This window comes from Eschrichtius robustus, chromosome 2, assembly GCF_028021215.1.
Source record: "Eschrichtius robustus isolate mEscRob2 chromosome 2, mEscRob2.pri, whole genome shotgun sequence".
NCBI lineage: Eukaryota > Metazoa > Chordata > Mammalia > Artiodactyla > Eschrichtiidae > Eschrichtius > Eschrichtius robustus.
In genome coordinates, this window is record NC_090825.1 from 92,061,176 (window position 1) to 92,078,798 (window position 17,623).

General features: G+C 43.2%; 1 protein-coding gene across 3 annotated transcripts in view; it reads left to right on the forward strand.

The window, feature by feature from the left end:
- Nucleotides 1–3,560: 3,560 nt before the first annotated feature.
- Nucleotides 3,561–17,623, forward strand: part of EPB41L4A (erythrocyte membrane protein band 4.1 like 4A) — a 266,948-nt gene continuing 252,885 nt past the window's right edge. For all 3 annotated transcript variants that reach the window (XM_068534088.1, XM_068534102.1, XM_068534096.1), the window contains exon 1: nt 3,561–3,694. In XM_068534088.1, coding sequence (XP_068390189.1) covers nt 3,596–3,694 — 99 coding nt within the window. In that variant the 5' untranslated portion in view covers nt 3,561–3,595. The remainder of the gene's footprint in view (nt 3,695–17,623) is intronic.

Below are 17,623 nucleotides of genomic sequence, written 5' to 3' on the forward strand. Positions count from 1 at the left end.
CATAAGTCAAAACTTACAAACTGTCTTTCAAATATACACAGTTTACTGTGTGCCAGTTATAGTGTTCCTGAACCAAACTTGGGTCCGCTAGCCCACCCAAAGTAAAGCCAATCTCCCGACCGGGGTGTGATGAATGAAAGTTCAGTGTTTATTGCAAGGCACCCAACATAGGGCCAAGCAAGGAGAATGGGCAGCTCATGTTCACAAAGACCTGAACTCCCTGATGGCTTTCCTGGAAGGGTTTTTAAAGACAAGGTGAGGGAGAGGGTGGATATCCTTCTGAATGGTTGGTGGTGAGGTAACAGGGTGGTGTTTCAGAAGCTAACATCACCAACCTTCTGGTTTGAACTGGTCTGGGGTCTACATGCAGTTAACTTCTTCCACCTGGTGGGAATTTTAGCATCTTCAAAACAACTCAAGGATATGGCTCAGAACATTATCTATAAGCCCTTGAGGAGGAACTAAAGGTCCTTTGTTTTATGGCTAAACTATTATTATTTTGTCTTGCTTCACTGTTTTCCTCTGTTTCTGCATTTTCTCACTTCTCTGATTAAATTTTCCCTTTGGAACTTGGGGAAGGCCTAGGAGACTAAAGCTTTTCTATAATATAAACAAGAAGCGAGGGGACATGAGGGTGGGGTCTGTTCCCAGGAAGGCCCCACAGTGTCCTGCTTGGTTTCCATAGCTCAATAGGCTGTTTAACAACAACAACAACAAAACACCTGTGGAATTCCTATTTTCTCCAGGAAACTCTAATTTTGTGTTAAGTGGATTTTGTTTTCTCCATCCCAATAAAGACATGGAAAAGAAAATGTGTCATCCAGAAAAGGCTGTCATATGTACAGGACTCCATGGCTTTGTACTTTCCCTTGTGAGGAGCCTAGAACAGAATCCCTGCCCCAGCCCAAACCCCCAGCCTTTCCATTACCATTGGAGGTAAAGCGAAACAAAATCACAAAATCAAAGAACATAAAACGGGGCAGCAAAACTCAAAACTGGAAGGCAAATGATTACACTTGGGCCTTATCTCTTGTTTTTGTAAGCTTAGGTGGCTCTATTGGATATTGTGGTAAAGAATGAAAATCTGTTATGCAATCTTTCAGTCACATTTGGTAATTTGTGTGAGGAATTATATTACAGAAAAGAAAAGCTTCCCCAAGTAAAGACACTAAAATCTAGAATAATAAGATGTCAGCTCACGGGAAGCAAAACTTTGCCAGTGCAACCCAAAGTTGGACACAGAATTTGGTTAGAATTTCGAAACCTGCTTCAATTTCACAGTAAGTTTGAAAGATAAAGCAGGGTTTGATTCTTAGCTTTAGGTAAAGTTCATACCAAACATAGTGGGTTTATCACGCTTTGGGGGTTGTGCTAATTTATGTTAGATGGGGCTGAGACAACAGGGAAGGAGGCTTTCTACAGAAGGTCCTTTGTGGCAAACCACTATGGGAGGAAATTCCTTCTAAAGTTGGCATTGTGCATTTCCATTCTATCATTCTACTGTGCTGTGGATGCCAGGTGGTTTTTTTAAAATTAATTAATTAATTAATTAATGGCTGTGTTGGGTCTTCGTTTCTGTGCGTGGGCTTTTTCTAGTTGCAGCAAGTGGGGGCCACTCTTCATCGCGGTGCGTGGGCCTCACTATCGCGGCCTCTCTTGTTGCGGAGCACAGGCTCCAGACGCGCAGGCTCAGTAATTGTGGCTCACGGGCCTAGTTGCTCCGCGGCATGTGGGATCTTCCCAGAACAGGGCTCGAACCCGTGTGCCCTGCATTGGCAGGCAGATTCTCAACCACTGCGCCACCAGGGAAGCCCAACCAGGTGGTTTTTGTTTTTTGTTTTTTTAAGTAGTAGCGTCCTAGGCTTTAAGCAAATTTTTCGCACTTGGGCTCCGTAGTTTAAAAGTGGTAGAGTAGAGAACTCAAAACCGTCTGATACCCAAACTCTCGCCCTTTCTAATACTCAATGTAAAGTAGAGAAGATTTCTGGGAGGCCTACCGTCCACCCTGGCTCGCGTCCTCCCCTTGTGCCTCCTATTTCACTTGTATTAACTTGCTTCTGGTTCCCAGCTGGAGTGCACAAACTGCACCTGCTCCGAAGGCCAGCCGGGGCTTTGCCTCACCCGCTGCTCAGCCTCGGTTGCTTGCGCACGGACACGAGTTCCCACCAGGGGTCACTGCAGCCTCAGAGCTATTGTGCCCGCCAATCCTGGACACAGCCGGTCCCGCGGAGGGCGTGGGACTGGGAGCGCGGAAAGCCAGGGTCCGACCCTCGCTGCGCCTGCCTTCCTAGAGCAAGCCTCCAGGTCTCCCCGGGAAACCGATACAGCGAGCCGGGCCAGGGCCCGCGACGGCGAGGCGGCCCCGCTCCTGCGTAGCGCACGTTCCTGTGCGGACCTCTCCGCACCTCGCCATTTGACCACCTCCGCTCCACCCTCCATCCCCGGCCGAGACCCCGCCCAGAAGGGGCGCCCCCTTCCCGGCCACTGGGTCCCCGCTTCGCTCCAGGGCCGTTTGCAGACGCCCGGCCCAGCTGCACCTGGGCTACTCCCGCCCGGGGCGCCATCCCTTGCACCGCCAAGAGAACTTCCCCGGGAGCCGCTGCGGCCTGGCGCGCCCAGGGCAAACCCCACCAGCCCGCCGGCCGCGTTCCCAGCCGGGGCGGCCGCTCCTCCGCCCGCAAGTTCCCCGACTGCCCGCTTCTCTGAATCTCCCGGGGAAGCAGCACTCCGCCGCCCGGGCAGGGGGTTCTCGGAGGGAAAGCTTCAACTTGGCCACACGTAGCCCCGTAATGAACTCGGGGATCCCCAGACGGGAGCTGCGCCCCGCGACGAGCTGACCTCCACTCGCCGGTCGCGGTAAGGAGTCCAAAGCCCTTTCCGACCCTTTTCGGGCTTCTCGGTGCCCGCGGGTTGGGGAGGTGGAGGTGGAGGTGGAGGTAGCCGACTGAGTGACGACCCTCGCCCACTGCCCCTGCAGTGGGGCTGGGACGTCGTGGGTACCCCTGACACAAAGGAACAGCTGAGTGCTCCCCAGTCGGCGGACCGGACCGGGGGCTGCGGGGTGGGGTCGGAGCTGGAAGTGCGCGTCCGCTGGGGACCCCGGAGGCGGAGAGGAGGCCGGTGCGTTCTGCAGCGCTCCAGGCGGGCGTGGGTGGAGGCGGCTGCAGAGCTTCTAGGGGCTTCCAAGTAGGGGGACGGCCTAGAGCTCTCGTCTCTCCCTTTTCTTGCCTCTTGTCCCCTTTGACAGACGATTTTTGTCGTCCCCAGGGCTACGGTTGGGGCCGCGGCCCCCCCGCCTTCGGAGGAGCCGGAGCCGCAGGATGCGCGGGGACGCGCCGCCGCCCTCTGCGCCCAGTTCCTCCGGCGCTTCCCTGGCCGCTCGCGGGCGCTGACTCTCTCCCGGGCTTCCCCGCCCTCCTTACCTTACGTCCGCGCCGGGCGGCTGGTCCGCGCCGCGCTGGACCCCGCCGGGAACTGGTCCTCTCGCCCTCGCCGCGGTGCGGACAATAACTTAATGCCTCGCGCTTGAGGGGAGGGGGCGGCTCGGCGCCTGGGTCGCAGCTTTCTCCCCTGGCTGAGGCCGGTCACAGCCGACATGGGCTGTTTCTGCGCTGTTCCGGAAGAATTTTACTGCGAAGTTTTGCTTCTGAATGAATCCAAGTTAACCCTCACCACACAGCAGCAGGGCATCAAGGTAGGCGCGGGCCGGGGGCATGTTCGGGGTCGGGGGTGCGTAGCCGGGCAGGCTCGGGGGTTCCGCGCCTTTGTCCCAGGGCTGTCACCCGGGCGGGGCGGACGGCGGTGGCGTCTCTGCACGGTGGGAACGAACGGCAGCTGCCCCCCGCGCTCAGGTGGAGCGTGGACGTGTCAGGGTGAGTTAACTTTGAGTCCTTCATAAAGGAAAGTAAGTTTGACGCCTTGTAGGAGGGTCCATGCACCAGCTCTCAGCTGCAATCCACTGTCCTGCAGCTGAGACCCAAACTTCCCTACGTCGTTTTCCTCCAAAAGCGTTTAAGGCCCCCGCAGCTCCCAAAGAGGCGCAGAATTGATTGTACGGGCAGCATACAGTGTTGAAGGCACGATCTCCCTCGGCTTTGTTGAAGACCTTTTTTCTTGATAGGATTATTGGGGAAGTAAAATAATTCACTCGTTGAAACACATTTATTGGGTGGTTGTGATTGTGTCGCCTGTATATGTGGTTGGGTAATGCTTCGTTTGGCCGGAAAATAATTTCCTTTTCCAAAAGCAACCTGGTTTATCCCAACATTTAAGTAAACATCTCTCCAAACGAGGTAATAACTTTGCGCCTCTTCGTAGGTCATTATAATGCAATTACTGGTATTAACCTAGAGAACCCAAACAAAAAGGCTGTGGGAGCTTACAGACATTCACTTCCTTAATTTTGGTGAGCTCTTATGTTTACGGTTGACAACCTGACCGAAGCGCCTGCGCGCTAGTTTTTCTCTCGCAACAACGTAGCTACCTAGAGATGATCGGAATCCCGAGTGTTTTGTTTCCCTTTCTCCTTCAGTTTTAAATCATTTAGGCATTTTAGATACCTCAACAGCTGAGTCTGATGAAGGGAAACTGTCCCCCTCCCCCCGCCAAGGAGGCTGTCTGAGAAATCAAGTTCAGGCTGCCAATTGTCTTGTCGTAGTCTTGTCATCTCAGAAGTTAATCCTAATGGCGTAGGCTCTGGGCATTTCCTTGTGTGAATCAGATTTTACATAGCTTTATGCACACTAGAGTAAATGTTCTTGGCCAAAAGCTTCAGCTTTGTTATTATCGTTCTTGGTGTACAGAATTTTAATTTCACAGCTGTCATTTTTTTTTTTTGCCGGAGAAAGAGGGCAAAAATGATCAATTAAAGCCACAAGATACAGTTAACCCTTTAGGAAATTGTTTTGAATATTGTTTCTCCTGTAATTGTAATAAGCAAAAGTCAATCAGATTCTCATTTACTGTTTCCTTTCAAGGACAATAAAAGACTCTTTGGTGGGGAGAGTGTTCATTGTATATTTTTAGCTTTTTATGTTCCAACTCTCAATCCCCCCCACCCCTATGAAATCAGGAAAAGAACTTACTTTACAAGATGACGTAACATTCTTTGGAGTACTGTGAGCACAAAATAGACAAAAGTAAAAAAAATCATACATTTTTGATAATACAGAGATTCTCTTTGGCTTCGAAACAATTAGAGAAAGATAACTGATGATCTGATACTAAAAAAAAACATAGAAATCTTTCTGAAGTCTAAAGTCATCTGGTGTGTGAGCTTCCTATTTAATCATGAAAGCCCTGCTCCTGTCAGTTGTGGAACATGTACATTATTCTGTCACGAGAGCAGCCAAGACTTGGAATCAAATGGAATAATTTTGTCAAAGAAACATGAATTAAAAATCCTGATCCATAATTACTTTTTATATCCTGATGGTGCTTATCTTGTTTTACAAATAGGTTGAAAATTGGTGAGGGATTCAAATGCAATAGCAACTTTATAATGCTGTTATTTTGGATATGTGCCATTTAACTGAACAATAATATAAGCATGCTTTTGTTGGAAGTAATCATTTTGCAACAGGCTTGCCCTCTTTCAGTGTCACAAAAGCATGCCACAATTATTTTGATGGCCATATGTGTAACACAGATGTCTGCTGAAGTTAACCACATTATCTGTAACTACCATGCTACCATAAAATGCATGTGTTAAGCACCTATCTGTTTGTGGTATGTACTAAATTAAACACATATATATATTTACAAATGGTATAACGTATGAACAGCATTTTGCACGTAGATGGTATTCAAACATTGAATGAATGTATGTATATTATTGTTCTGTACATACTTGGCATTTTCTTTAACTCCTATTTTATTATTATTATTATTTTCTTTAACTCCTATTTTAGTTTGTAAATGAAATAGTAAGCAATTACTCCAAACTTAATAGCCAATAACTACTATTACAGTGTTTTTTCCCCCCAGGATAGTACTCTTGATAATTTTGATTATCACTAATTAAAGTCGAAGTTAAGCATGTGACATTTTTCCCTGAAATTAAAATAGAAAAATCTTTTTTCAAAAATTTTTGAGATGACCCCTTTTCACATTTTATCTCAAATGAAGATATCTAATTTTGTGTTAAAATTATTCACAAATTTATCCCTTAATGGAAGGAATTTTACTGATTCCTAAATGGTTACTTAAGAATTTGCTGGCATTACTGTTATAATAATGCATTGTAGGTTAAAGAAGATTAACTGTAGTAAATTTAAGTAGAAAACATATGAGAGAAGCTTGGTAAAACATTTTTTTCTGTGTGCTATTTTGAAAAACACTCTCTGGATTTTTAACCACCAAATTGCTCATTGAAAAGTTAGTTATGAAGTGATTTTTCTGCAACTCAGATCAAAGTTTTTCATCGACTTTAAAAAAAAAATCAATGTGTTTGTTCCCATGGAAAGCATTTCAGCCTGAAGACAATAGTTACACATCTTATGTGTTAAGATGAGTAGCATTTAAATGGAAAATAATTTTCTGTTTCAAAAATAATTAGAAAAATAAAACCCAGTGTCTGTATTCATACTAATGTGATGTAGCAGTTTGCCTTCTTAAATTGCTTTAGAGCTAACCTCACCTTGTCAAGCAGAAAGTCTTTTGCGTGCAGTTTGTAGTTTGAGCCCTATGCAAGATTTAAAAACCCAAGTTTATATAAACTGAATGTTATTGGTTGTATGTCCAGCCACACAATAGCTTTTAGCTGTTTGTTCTCTGCTGCTATCTCTGTTGTTTATTTTAGTAAGAATTTCTGCTGTGGTTGGTCTCTTGGTTTTTTGAGCAGTGTTTGTTCAGGGAAACTTTTGTTATGTCCTGGGGGAGGTAGAGATCCTTCTTTTTGTTCTCTTAGAAAGCAAAACTTGAATGTGGCTCAGACTACTTTTATAAGTTGTCATTTGATTAGCAAAAGATTTTTAGGGAAAAAAATCACAAGGTTTGATGATTTAGTCCTCATAATTGCTGCTGCAAATGTGAACTAGATTAGTATTTTCATTTCAGCAAGATTTTAGTCCTCTGAGTAGTAATGTAATAAACACTGAGGTGCTTATTTTTCCCTCAATGTATTTGACTAAATTAATGAAACCAATATGACAGCAAGATGGAAATTCCAATAACTTTCTTAAAAAACTGCTTTATTGAGATATAGCATACAATTCACAAAGTTAAATTCATCCATTAAGTTTTAAATGAAGTTATTTCCTAATCATCCTGAGGTTCCTGAGGGAATATTATGAGTCAATTTTGATGTTTTGATCAGAAACTTCCTAATAAACTAGAAAAACAGAAGTTGGGGACTTAAATTATATGCGTCTCCCTTACCAAGAATTGTAATTTTCACTCCATTTGGACTGGTAAAGAAAACATCTGAGAAGATTTGGAAAAAGTGAAAAACAGTAGTTTTTCACAAATCATGTTAAGTGTATATCTATATCTTTTAATATCAGCTACATAAGATACACATTCAAGGACCTTATAAACATAGGTTGAAGCAAGTAATCATACACCAACATTTCTGTTAATATAAGATTGGCTGTGGGTCTTGACTGGTTAGTAAATTAGATGTGACTGGGATAGAAGTACCCCTCTTCCACACTGCATCTAGGTTTCTAAAATTCAGATGTGATATCCATGTTGTGACTGTTTAAGATCAGCTACTGTATAAATGCTCCTTCATATTTTTTTGTTTTTAAAAAATGAAAGTATTTTTTTCAGCTTTATTGAGGTATAATTGAAAATGAAACTGTAATATATTTAAAGTGTGCAACGTGATGATATAATATACATATATATTGTGAAAGGATTCCCACCATCCCACCATTGAGTTAATTAACATGTCCATCACCTCACATATTTACCTTTTTTTGTTGTTGAGAACAGTTCAGTTCTATTCTCTTAGCAAATTTCAATTATACACTACAGCCTTATCACCTATAAATACCATGTTATACATTACATCCTCAGACTTAAATGCCCCCTCAATTTTACAAGAAGTTTTTCTTGAAAAAAATTTGTAAAAATGTCATTTATCATTTATGGCTTAAAAGTGATTTAAAAACAATATAATGGGGAAAGAATTGTTTGTTACCTCTAGCAGGTAATGGCTAGCTATCCTTTTATAGGGACTTATACTTTTCTTGGTTGATGGTGAATCACACTTTTTGCAGCACCATTAATATAATTGTCCTTGAATTCTGTAATCTTAAGCTTAAACGAACTTTGAACTAAACTTAAACTAATGCAGAGCTTTTGTTTCTTTTGAGCATGGGTGGTGTCTTAGTCTGTTCAGGCTGCTGTAAGAAAATACCACAGGCTTGGTGGCTTATAAACAAGAGAAATTTATTTCTCATAGTTCTAGTGGCTGGAAGTCTGAGATCAGGGTGCCAGCATGGTTGGGTGAGGGCGCTCTTCCAGGTTGAAAACTTGTATCCTCATGTGGCAAAAGGGCCTAGGGAGCTCTTTTGGCCTTTTTAAAAAATAAGGGCGCTAATCTCAAAGGCCCCACCTCCTAAAAAACATTACCTTGGGAGTTAAGTTTCTGACATATGAATTTCAGGAGGGCACAAATGTTCAGACCGTAGCAGATGGTGGTAGAGTTAAACCTAAGTTGCAGGGTCAGAAGTCCAGACTTGACTGTCCATTAGCTGTATGGACAATGGTTGGTTATTTTTATTACAAGACAAGATGGGAAACTCATCTTTTCTTCAGTGGTTTGTGTCAGGTTGTATCTGAGTCCGGCCAGACAGTTCTTTGTTGTGGGATGCTGTCTGCTCCATGGCAGGATAATTAGCAGTATTTGTAGCCTCTGCCCATGAGATGCCAGTAGCACCTCTTGCCTAGTTCTAACAACCAAAAATATGCCTAGATGTTGCCAAATGTCCCCTGATGGGCAAAATCACCCTCATTTGAGAACCACTGCTGTGGAGGGTAGCAGTTTCCTTTATTCTTTATTTGGTACACATTGGATGCAAACTGACTTTTGGATGCCTTCTTTTTTCTCTTTTGGAGGAGTGAGTCATGTGCCTTATAGGTCAGTGAAAACAATATGAAATGTGTATCTTTAACTTGCTTAATATTCTTAGACTAGGAGCAATATACTGAAGTGATGAAAAGCATGGGCTGTAGCATCAGACCACCTGGATTTACATTTTGGCTCCACTGATTACTTATTAGCTGTGGGGCCTCCAGAAAGATACTTTTCTTCTCTTAATCTCAATTTCCCCATCTGTAAAATGGGAACAAAGTCATACCCACTTCATAAGTTCAAGGTGCCTTGCATGTGGTAAGCCCTCAGAAAATGTTGGTCTAGATTCTTTCTCCTCCGGTCCTCATCCTCTCCTTCTTCTTTTAGTGCTTCATTCCTGTCTGCATATAAAGTCCACCCTTCACTGTCTGATTTGCCACCCTACCTGCTCTAGACCTTCAGCAGTTCTGTGTGCCTACCCAAATGACTTGCTCTATTTGGGCATGCACAACTGCTCAGTCTCCCAAACATACCAGACTTGCTTGTGCCTTATGCTTGGGATTCCCACTGAGTGGTACTGTTTTGTGTTTCCCTAAGCACACGCTCATCTGAGCTCATCCTTTAAGACTTGAACCGAGTGTCCCATCTGCTAGAAAGCCTTAGACCCAGTGTGCCCTCGCAAAGTTAAGTGCTTGTCAGTGTCTTGCGTGCTTCTTGTTATAGCCCTTACCACACTGCAGGCATTATTTCTGGACACGTCTGTCTCCCCCAGAAGCCTGAAAGCCCTTGCCCGTGATCCCCAGCAGTTAGAGCTGTACACCACATGTAATAGATGCTTATTCACTGTAATTTGAATAGAAGAATGAATGGAGTGTTACCGTTGGAATAGGCCATAGTGAAAATCTTCTGGTTAATGAGGTTCCTTTGCCATTTTATTTTTACTCGAAAAGACCTAGAATAAAGAGAATCTTACTGTGAAAAATCTGTTGCCAAGATACTCTAATTTTTATATTGATAATGGGTAGAAAATGAGATGGTGCAGTGGACTGAGTGCATGTAGCGCATTGAAGAGCTGACTAGCAGCCATTTTAGAAAACATGAGTTACCAACATCTTTGTAGTGTAGAAGTAACTACTGAATCCTTCCCTCTCTCTCTCTTTTTAAAAAGTATAACTTTCCCCTTACAGCTTGAGAGTCTTTTGGAAGAAGGGCATATCTCACGAATGGATAATAGATCCTCACACTTTGCTTTTCTTCCTTGTCTCCTATTCTGTAAACCATTGGAGAACAGTATCAGTTGGTTTCACAGTGTGGGTTTACACCATCGGGGACCATTGGTATAATTTTTAATCTTGCTGTACCACCCATTTTACTCCTGAACCTCGTCTGACACTGCTCTAAGGCATAATGGAAAACACAGGGTCAAGAAGTTAAATACTGGGTTTTTATGACAAATGTTAAGTTTTTCATTCCGATGCACAATGGATTTTTCTGCAGGCCTGTTATAAACAAGACACATCAGACATCAGATTTGTCATAACCCTGCAGCTTCTCTGGGGTTGACTGCTTTGACCGAGCTTTGTCTCTGATATTTTAGTCACGCGTACAGCTTATACATAATGCTCCTGGATAGCCTGCTTTGGGTGGTAAGAGTAACTGACGTTTGCTCCTGCGTAGCAAGATTTGTTTCTAAGTCTCACATGTTAAGTTTAACCAGGCCTCTGTTATCACTTGTTTGGGTCTCGACTAGGTGTGTTAAGGTCAGGAACCAGCCAGTTTAGTTTGTGACTCAAAAAGCCTGTTACCACACTTGGGAGAGTCTGTAGCATTCTCAGAAATGTGGATTGCATTCCTGTGCCCTCTGAACCATGATTTCCTGTTTTGTTTTTTTGTTTGTTTTTTTTGTTTTTAAAGTGAAACAGTCATTTTTCCTTAGTGCCGCCTATTGTTAATCCATTTCTCTGTAACTAAACACTCTTGCTGTATCCCCAAAGGCTGAGATGGCTCTCTGCAGAGGCTCTCCCAGTAATCGCTGAAGTCATGAGAGGGCCTGGCAGTGGCTTCCAAAGGGGTAAGAAGTTTGTTTTCAAGGATACTGACATGCCAAGTGGAAGTTAAAACAAGGGAGAGTGCGGCAGGCAGGGAAACCCGCGAGGTGCTGAGTGCTAGCCCCCATGGTCAGTGACCAAAAGTTCAGACGGCAGAGGAGGAATCAGTTGACTTGAGACCAAGGAGGGAACCAAATATGGCAGCAGATTGTCGAGAAATGCCACGTTCTGAGCACGTGAGGAAGTGCAGTTAGTGATGCTGAGCGCTACCAACTCTGTGGGCACAGCGTCCCGGAAGTTGGGTAGAAAGTACCTTGTGTAGAATACAGCTTTCCGTAGGAACAGTGACGTGAATGGGGGTCAAGTTCCTGAGCTAGCCCACGGAGACCTTGAGCTTTTAAACCACTCACGTCCCACTTTGCCCTTCATTCAGAGCCGTGTTTGAGAAGCGGTCTTGGAGCCTCTGCTGCCTTAATTATCACTTGTCAAAATTGGTTTTTATCCACCATCCTCACTGCTCCCACTTTGCACCAACCAGCCTCCTAACTGGGGCGCTGTGTGGTCATCTTCAATCTCTCCCCTTCCCCTATCCTGCCCTGTGTTTAAATCCTGGTTTACCATGAAATTATTGGTCTTGGGATGGACCCCAGGACTCTTCTTTGAACTAGCCTCCCTTTCCTCATTTGTAAGCTGAGGAGTGTGATAACTGCCTCATGGGATGACTGTGCAAATCTGAGAAAAGAATTTTAGGCACATAGGATAAAAGGTGCTCAATAAATGATAGCTATCATTATGTGTGATCTATTATTTGCTAATAATTTTTTTTCTGAATTCCAATTTGGAATATCTAATCTCCCACGCCTGCCCAAAGTGACACTGGCTCCCTGAGAGACAGGGGTGGTTGTTAGAAGTGGGGGGACAGTGGTGGTTCGATATCCATAGATACCAGTGACTTTTCAGATCTCTGTATTTTTATTCACATTGCCTCAGCTACCACTGGGATGCTGAAACTTCGCATCTGTACCCCTAGTCCAGACTTCCTCACTCTTATCTGACTTGTATTTCTGATTGCCTACTGGAGGTCACACTAGATGTCTAAGCCCTTCTATTCACTCCAGACTCTCTCTCCTTGTGCTGCCTAGTTTGGCGAATGAGGCCACACTCCGTCTTCATCAGTTAAGGTGCTTTGATTCTCGGTTGCAGAGATTCCATTGCAGATTCTCTTAACGTGAGGAAGTTTGTTTGTTCACATCAGGTTCCCAGCTTCTCTCCATCTCTTCTGGGCTCTGTCATCTTGGGAGACAGGGTCATATGCCAGATGTAATGGTTCTAGAGACGATATTTGCACATGGCAATATGTGAGTTGGGAATAGAGACAGGCTCTTCTTTAGAAAGGAGAGAAGACTCCTTCTCCCCAAGTTCCCCATCAGACTTTCCCTTGTGTCTTTTAGCAGAACAAGTCTTGTGGCCATTCTTGAGCTACAATGGCAATGGGATCACCTTTAAGGCAACAGATTCTCCCTGGGACTGGGTGGGGGTGGAATCCATTTTCCCAAGGCAACTGGCAACTGGGGGAGGGGTTCAGTCAGGAGGAAAGGTAGGAGTTGTGGGTGCTATTGGCCCTCTGCCCCTCTGGTCAGGATTCTGGCACCTGGGCTCTCCTTAAATTTCCACAACCTTCCAGGTGTTTTAATTCCACCTCTTAAATATATTCCAGATTCATCTCTTCTCCCCTCCTCTGATTGCTCCTGCCCTGATCTGGACCACTCTCAGTTCTCAGCTGGACACCTGGAGTAGCCACCAGCATGATCCCCTGTGACTGCCTCTAGCGTGGCCTTTCTCACCCTGGCTTGGATACTCCCACGGCTTCTCAACCTCCGTGGCTTAGTTTATATTCCTGAGCATGATGGCCCTTCATGATCGGACCCCACCCCCCCCCCCCCATCTGACCTTCCTCCCACTGCTACCATATACCTCTCACGGATTCTAGCCAGACTGAGCTGCTTTCTAGTCTGAATTCTCCACATTCCCTCTCACCCTGGTCTTTTTCTGCCCGGAAAGCCCCACCCCACCTCATCTTGTTTGAGTGAAGTCCCAGCTCTCATCAAGCAGGGTTTTGCTCAAATGCCACCTTCTCTGAAGACTTCTCCTTGGTGAAGCACTGGAGAGGCCCTCTGCTGACCTGAATCAGGCCTGCATTTCATTGCAGGAGTTTCCGTACTTTCCTGCCCACCTTGCCCTGGGAGCAGTGTAGTAAGATGAAGAGAGAATGGGTCTAGGTCGTAGATAAATCTGGCTTCAGGTCTCCTTTCCATGTGTTAGTGCTGTAAATGTGGCCAAGTCACTTACCCTCAGAGTCACCTTCCTCATCTGTAAAATTAGGGTCAGGCTCTCCAGCTTATCCTGAGATACTGCACGTGAAACCCTGAGCCCTATGCCTAATGAGAGGGAGCTGTTGTTACTAGAGATGGAAAGCCTTGAGGGAGGGGACTATATCTTTCTTATGGGATCCCCAAGTCAAGCCAAGTTCCTAAGGAATCAATGAACGATTGTTGACTGCGTGAATTAATCTGAATAAGAAAAGTACTTCCAGATCGACATAAGCAATGAATCTGAGAAAGAAAAGACATCTTTCACCTCTTTACTTTCTAGGTTCCCTGGTACAAGTAGTGTACCTCCTTGACTCCTTAATTTCTCATTAAATTTTTAAAAACAGGTTTATTGAGATATAAATCACATACCATACGATTCAGCCATTTAAGGTGTGCAATTCAATGGTTTTTCATATATTCACAGAGTTGTGCAACCACTATCACAATCAATTTTAGAACATTTCATTACTCCACAAAGAAGCCTTATACTTATTAGCAGTCACTCCTCATTTCCTCCCAACCCTCTTACCTGCTCCTGCTAGGCAAACACTAATCTTTCTGCCTCTATAGATTTGCATATTCTGGACATTTCATATAAATGGATTCGTATAATATATGGTCTTTTGTGACTGGCTTCACTTTGCATAATGTTTTCAAGGTTCATTCATAATGTATGTATCAGTATTTCAGCCATTTTTTTGCTGAATAATAGTCCATAGCATGGATATACCATATTTGTCCATTCATCAGTTGATGGACTTTGGCTATTATAAATAATTTTGCTATGAAGATTCATGTGTAAGTTTTTATGTGGACATGTGTTTTAATTTCTCTTGCATATGTACCTAGGAGTGGAATTGCTGGGACATAGGTTTAACAGTTTGAGGAACTTGCAAACTGTTTTCCACAGTGGCTGCACCATTTTACATCCCCACTAGCAATGTCTAAGGGCTTCAATTTCCCCACATTCTCACCAACACTTGTTTTAATCTTTTTGATTATAACTACCCTTTTGGATGTGAAGTGGTATCTCATTGTCATTTTGATTTGCATTTTCCTGAAGAATAGTGACGTTGAGCATCTTTTCATGTCCTTATTGGCCATTTGTATATCTTCTTTGGAGAAATATCTATTCTTTGCCAATTAAAAAAATTGGGTTATTTATCTTTTTATCAGTGAGTATAAGTGTTTAAAAAAATCTATCTATCTATCTATCTATATATATATATATATTCTGTATACAAGTTTTTTGTCAGATACTTGATTTGAAAATGTTTTCTCCTATGTGTTGTTTTTTTTTACTTTCTTGACAGTGTCCTTTCATGTACAAAATTTTAAATTTTGATGGAGTCCAATTTATCCTTTTGTTTCCTGTGCTTTTGGAGTCATATCTGAGCAGCCATTGCCTATGCCAAGGTTATGGAGATTTACTTGTATATTTTTAAAGAGTTTTATGGCTTTAGCTCTTACATTTAGATCTATGATCCATTCTTCATTCTTTTGCGTGTGGATATCCAGTGGTCCCAGCTCATTTGTTGAAAAAACGATTTTTTCCCATTGAATTGTCTTGGCACAGTTATCAAAAATCAGTTGACAATAAATATGAAGGTTAATTTCTGGACTCCCAATTCTGTTCCATTGATTGACATGCCTATCTATGCATCTTGTTTAGTTTTACTAATTCCTTGGTAGGGTAGATGTGTGTAATTCAGCAGAGAAAACACTCCCAGTTAAAACAAATTTGACATTTAATATTTTGAGCAAAATTTCCTGTAAACTTCCTGGTGGCAGTTGAGTATTGTATATTTTATTCACTTTTAAATCCCTGAGAGCCTAGAAGAGTGGCGGGCACATGGTGGTGCTCAGTAAATATTTGTCATATTTGAAGAAAGACTGATAGAAGGATTGTTTTAGTCATGCTGCTGTTGCTTTTGTAACTTGAAACCTTGGTTGTTGAATATTTAGATTTCCAAAATCTTTTCTGTATAAGCTTTTGAGTGTTGCTGTTTATGTTGTGTAAAGGATTTGCCTTTGGTCCTTCCAGGCTCTTTCTGTAAATCACTTGATGGAGGGCTGGAAAAGAGTATTAGCATATGTTTTATGAATAACTTTCTTTGTTAGTTTTGGTAGGTGAAGATGTAGCATGTTCAAAAAGTTAATGTCATTTAAGTAGGTATGTGGATTTCATCTATTACTTGGCAACACACTGAGAATTTGCTAGAGATTTGTCCTGAGAGTGCAATGTGCAGTGTTCTCCTCCTGGGAAAATAATGTAGGTGGCTAGAAGACCACTTCTGAATGCACACACCCTCCCCAATCCCCATGACTCCCTTTCAACCTTGAACTTCCAGGATTCCTAGTGTGATTGCAGGTTAAAGCCTAGGGAGCAACTGTGGCTTAATGGAATTGAATTCCCTATGACTGAGGGAAATGGTAGCAAATCTTAGTGGTATTGAAAGTGGCCTAATAGAAGCTTTACAGCTTTTGTCTGGATTGTGCATTTTAAAATTGGTAGTATTCAAATACTTGACAAATCCCAGTAGATATGCAGGCTACAGGCAGCTTCCTCTGCGAAGAAAATTTCGAACGTCTAGAATCTAGATAATGCCACAGCCGTGTGTGTCAAAATCTTTCACACCAATTGGTTTCTACTTGTCATTGCTTTTTTTTTTTTTTTTTGCCAGCCACTCATTCTTTGCCCAGTAGTTCAACTGTCTGGTTCTCTGCACCAAATCTGAGTGTGGTCCCACGTCCTTAGTTAATTCAGCCCTGTGGTGCTTCTCCAAAATGCAGCAGACACCCGGGGAGAACGTGGAAGAGATGACATGAGTGACAACAGACTGGCTTTCACTGACCGTAGAAAGCTGGACTAGGCATGGGCATTTAGAATCATCTAATCCCGTCCTCCCGTTCCACAGCTGTGGGAACAGGGACCCAGGGAGGGGCAGTGATTTGCCAGAGCCCAGCACATGGTCCTAGAACCCTGTCTCTTGGTTTCCTGTCTGGTAATTTCTCAGTGCTCACCCACCCTCAGTTTCTTTGAAGTCTGCAAGGGAGGAAGGGCTGAGAGCTGGTTATAGGGGAAGAGGTCAGAATTTATTGAAAATCATCTAGGTTTATTGCCAATCCCATCTCTTCCATGCTCCCAACCCTTCCCCGTTTCCTTCCCCGCCCCCCTTAAATTAAGTCCTTCTAGGCCTACATCTGGCTTGATTGCCTTCTGCAGTCTTGGCATTTGGATTTGTGGAACTCTTTCTGGGTAGATTTTATGAGGGAGGGACTCTTTTGTCCTAAAGAATCTTTTTTTTTTTCCCCCTCCCAATTTGGAAAAGAGTTTGCTTATGTGGAATTTCTTTTCAGAATGATACCAACTGCATTGCATTTTAATTTTTTGGCTTTTTTGAAAATGCTTATTTATTTAAAAGGCCTAGAATAATTTATGGTTATGGCCATGGTTTTAGAGCTCGTATCACTCAGGGTTTTTCCTTGGTCTTTATTTGTAAAGTCTTTATCCTGAATTCTTATAGCTCCATTCTGGTATCTCTCCAGGAAAGAGAATTAAAAACTGATTAGTGACCCTTCTTATTGCCTGAGGGAGAGGGCAAGAGAGGAAAGTAGAAAGGTAAAATTGCTCTTTTGCTGAAAGGTTTCAGATGGGCCAGTCATCAGGAGGCTAATAGATCTTTCCCCCGATAATGATTATTTCATGCATCTGCTGCTGTTTACAAGGGCACTTGGAGGATGTGCAAATTTTCCAGAATTCCTCAGAGAGCCAGCTTCTTTTTCTTTCAGACGCTGTTTTTACATAATGATCTGCGGTAGTTATATGAAGATAAATAGGTTTTGAGTGTGAGGGTGTTTGGGGGGTCTGGACCAGTGCTGTGTGTCTGTAATTGTAGGTATTGCTTTGTGAACTCACTTTTAGGAGATTTTATTCAGAGCTTGTGTACCCAGTAGCACCCAGGATTTCTGGTAGGGATGATGAAATAGAGGGAACACTCTTGCCTTTTTTTTTTTTTTTTCCTTCAAACATAAGTATGGGTATATTTAATTCTTTCAAGTGCATACAAGACAGTAATTACACAGCAACAAATCTTTTGTTCAACAAGTGATTTGATTCATAGGTATTTGAGTGAAATTTACATAACTTCACATCCAGACTCTTGCATTTTTAAGTACTCTAA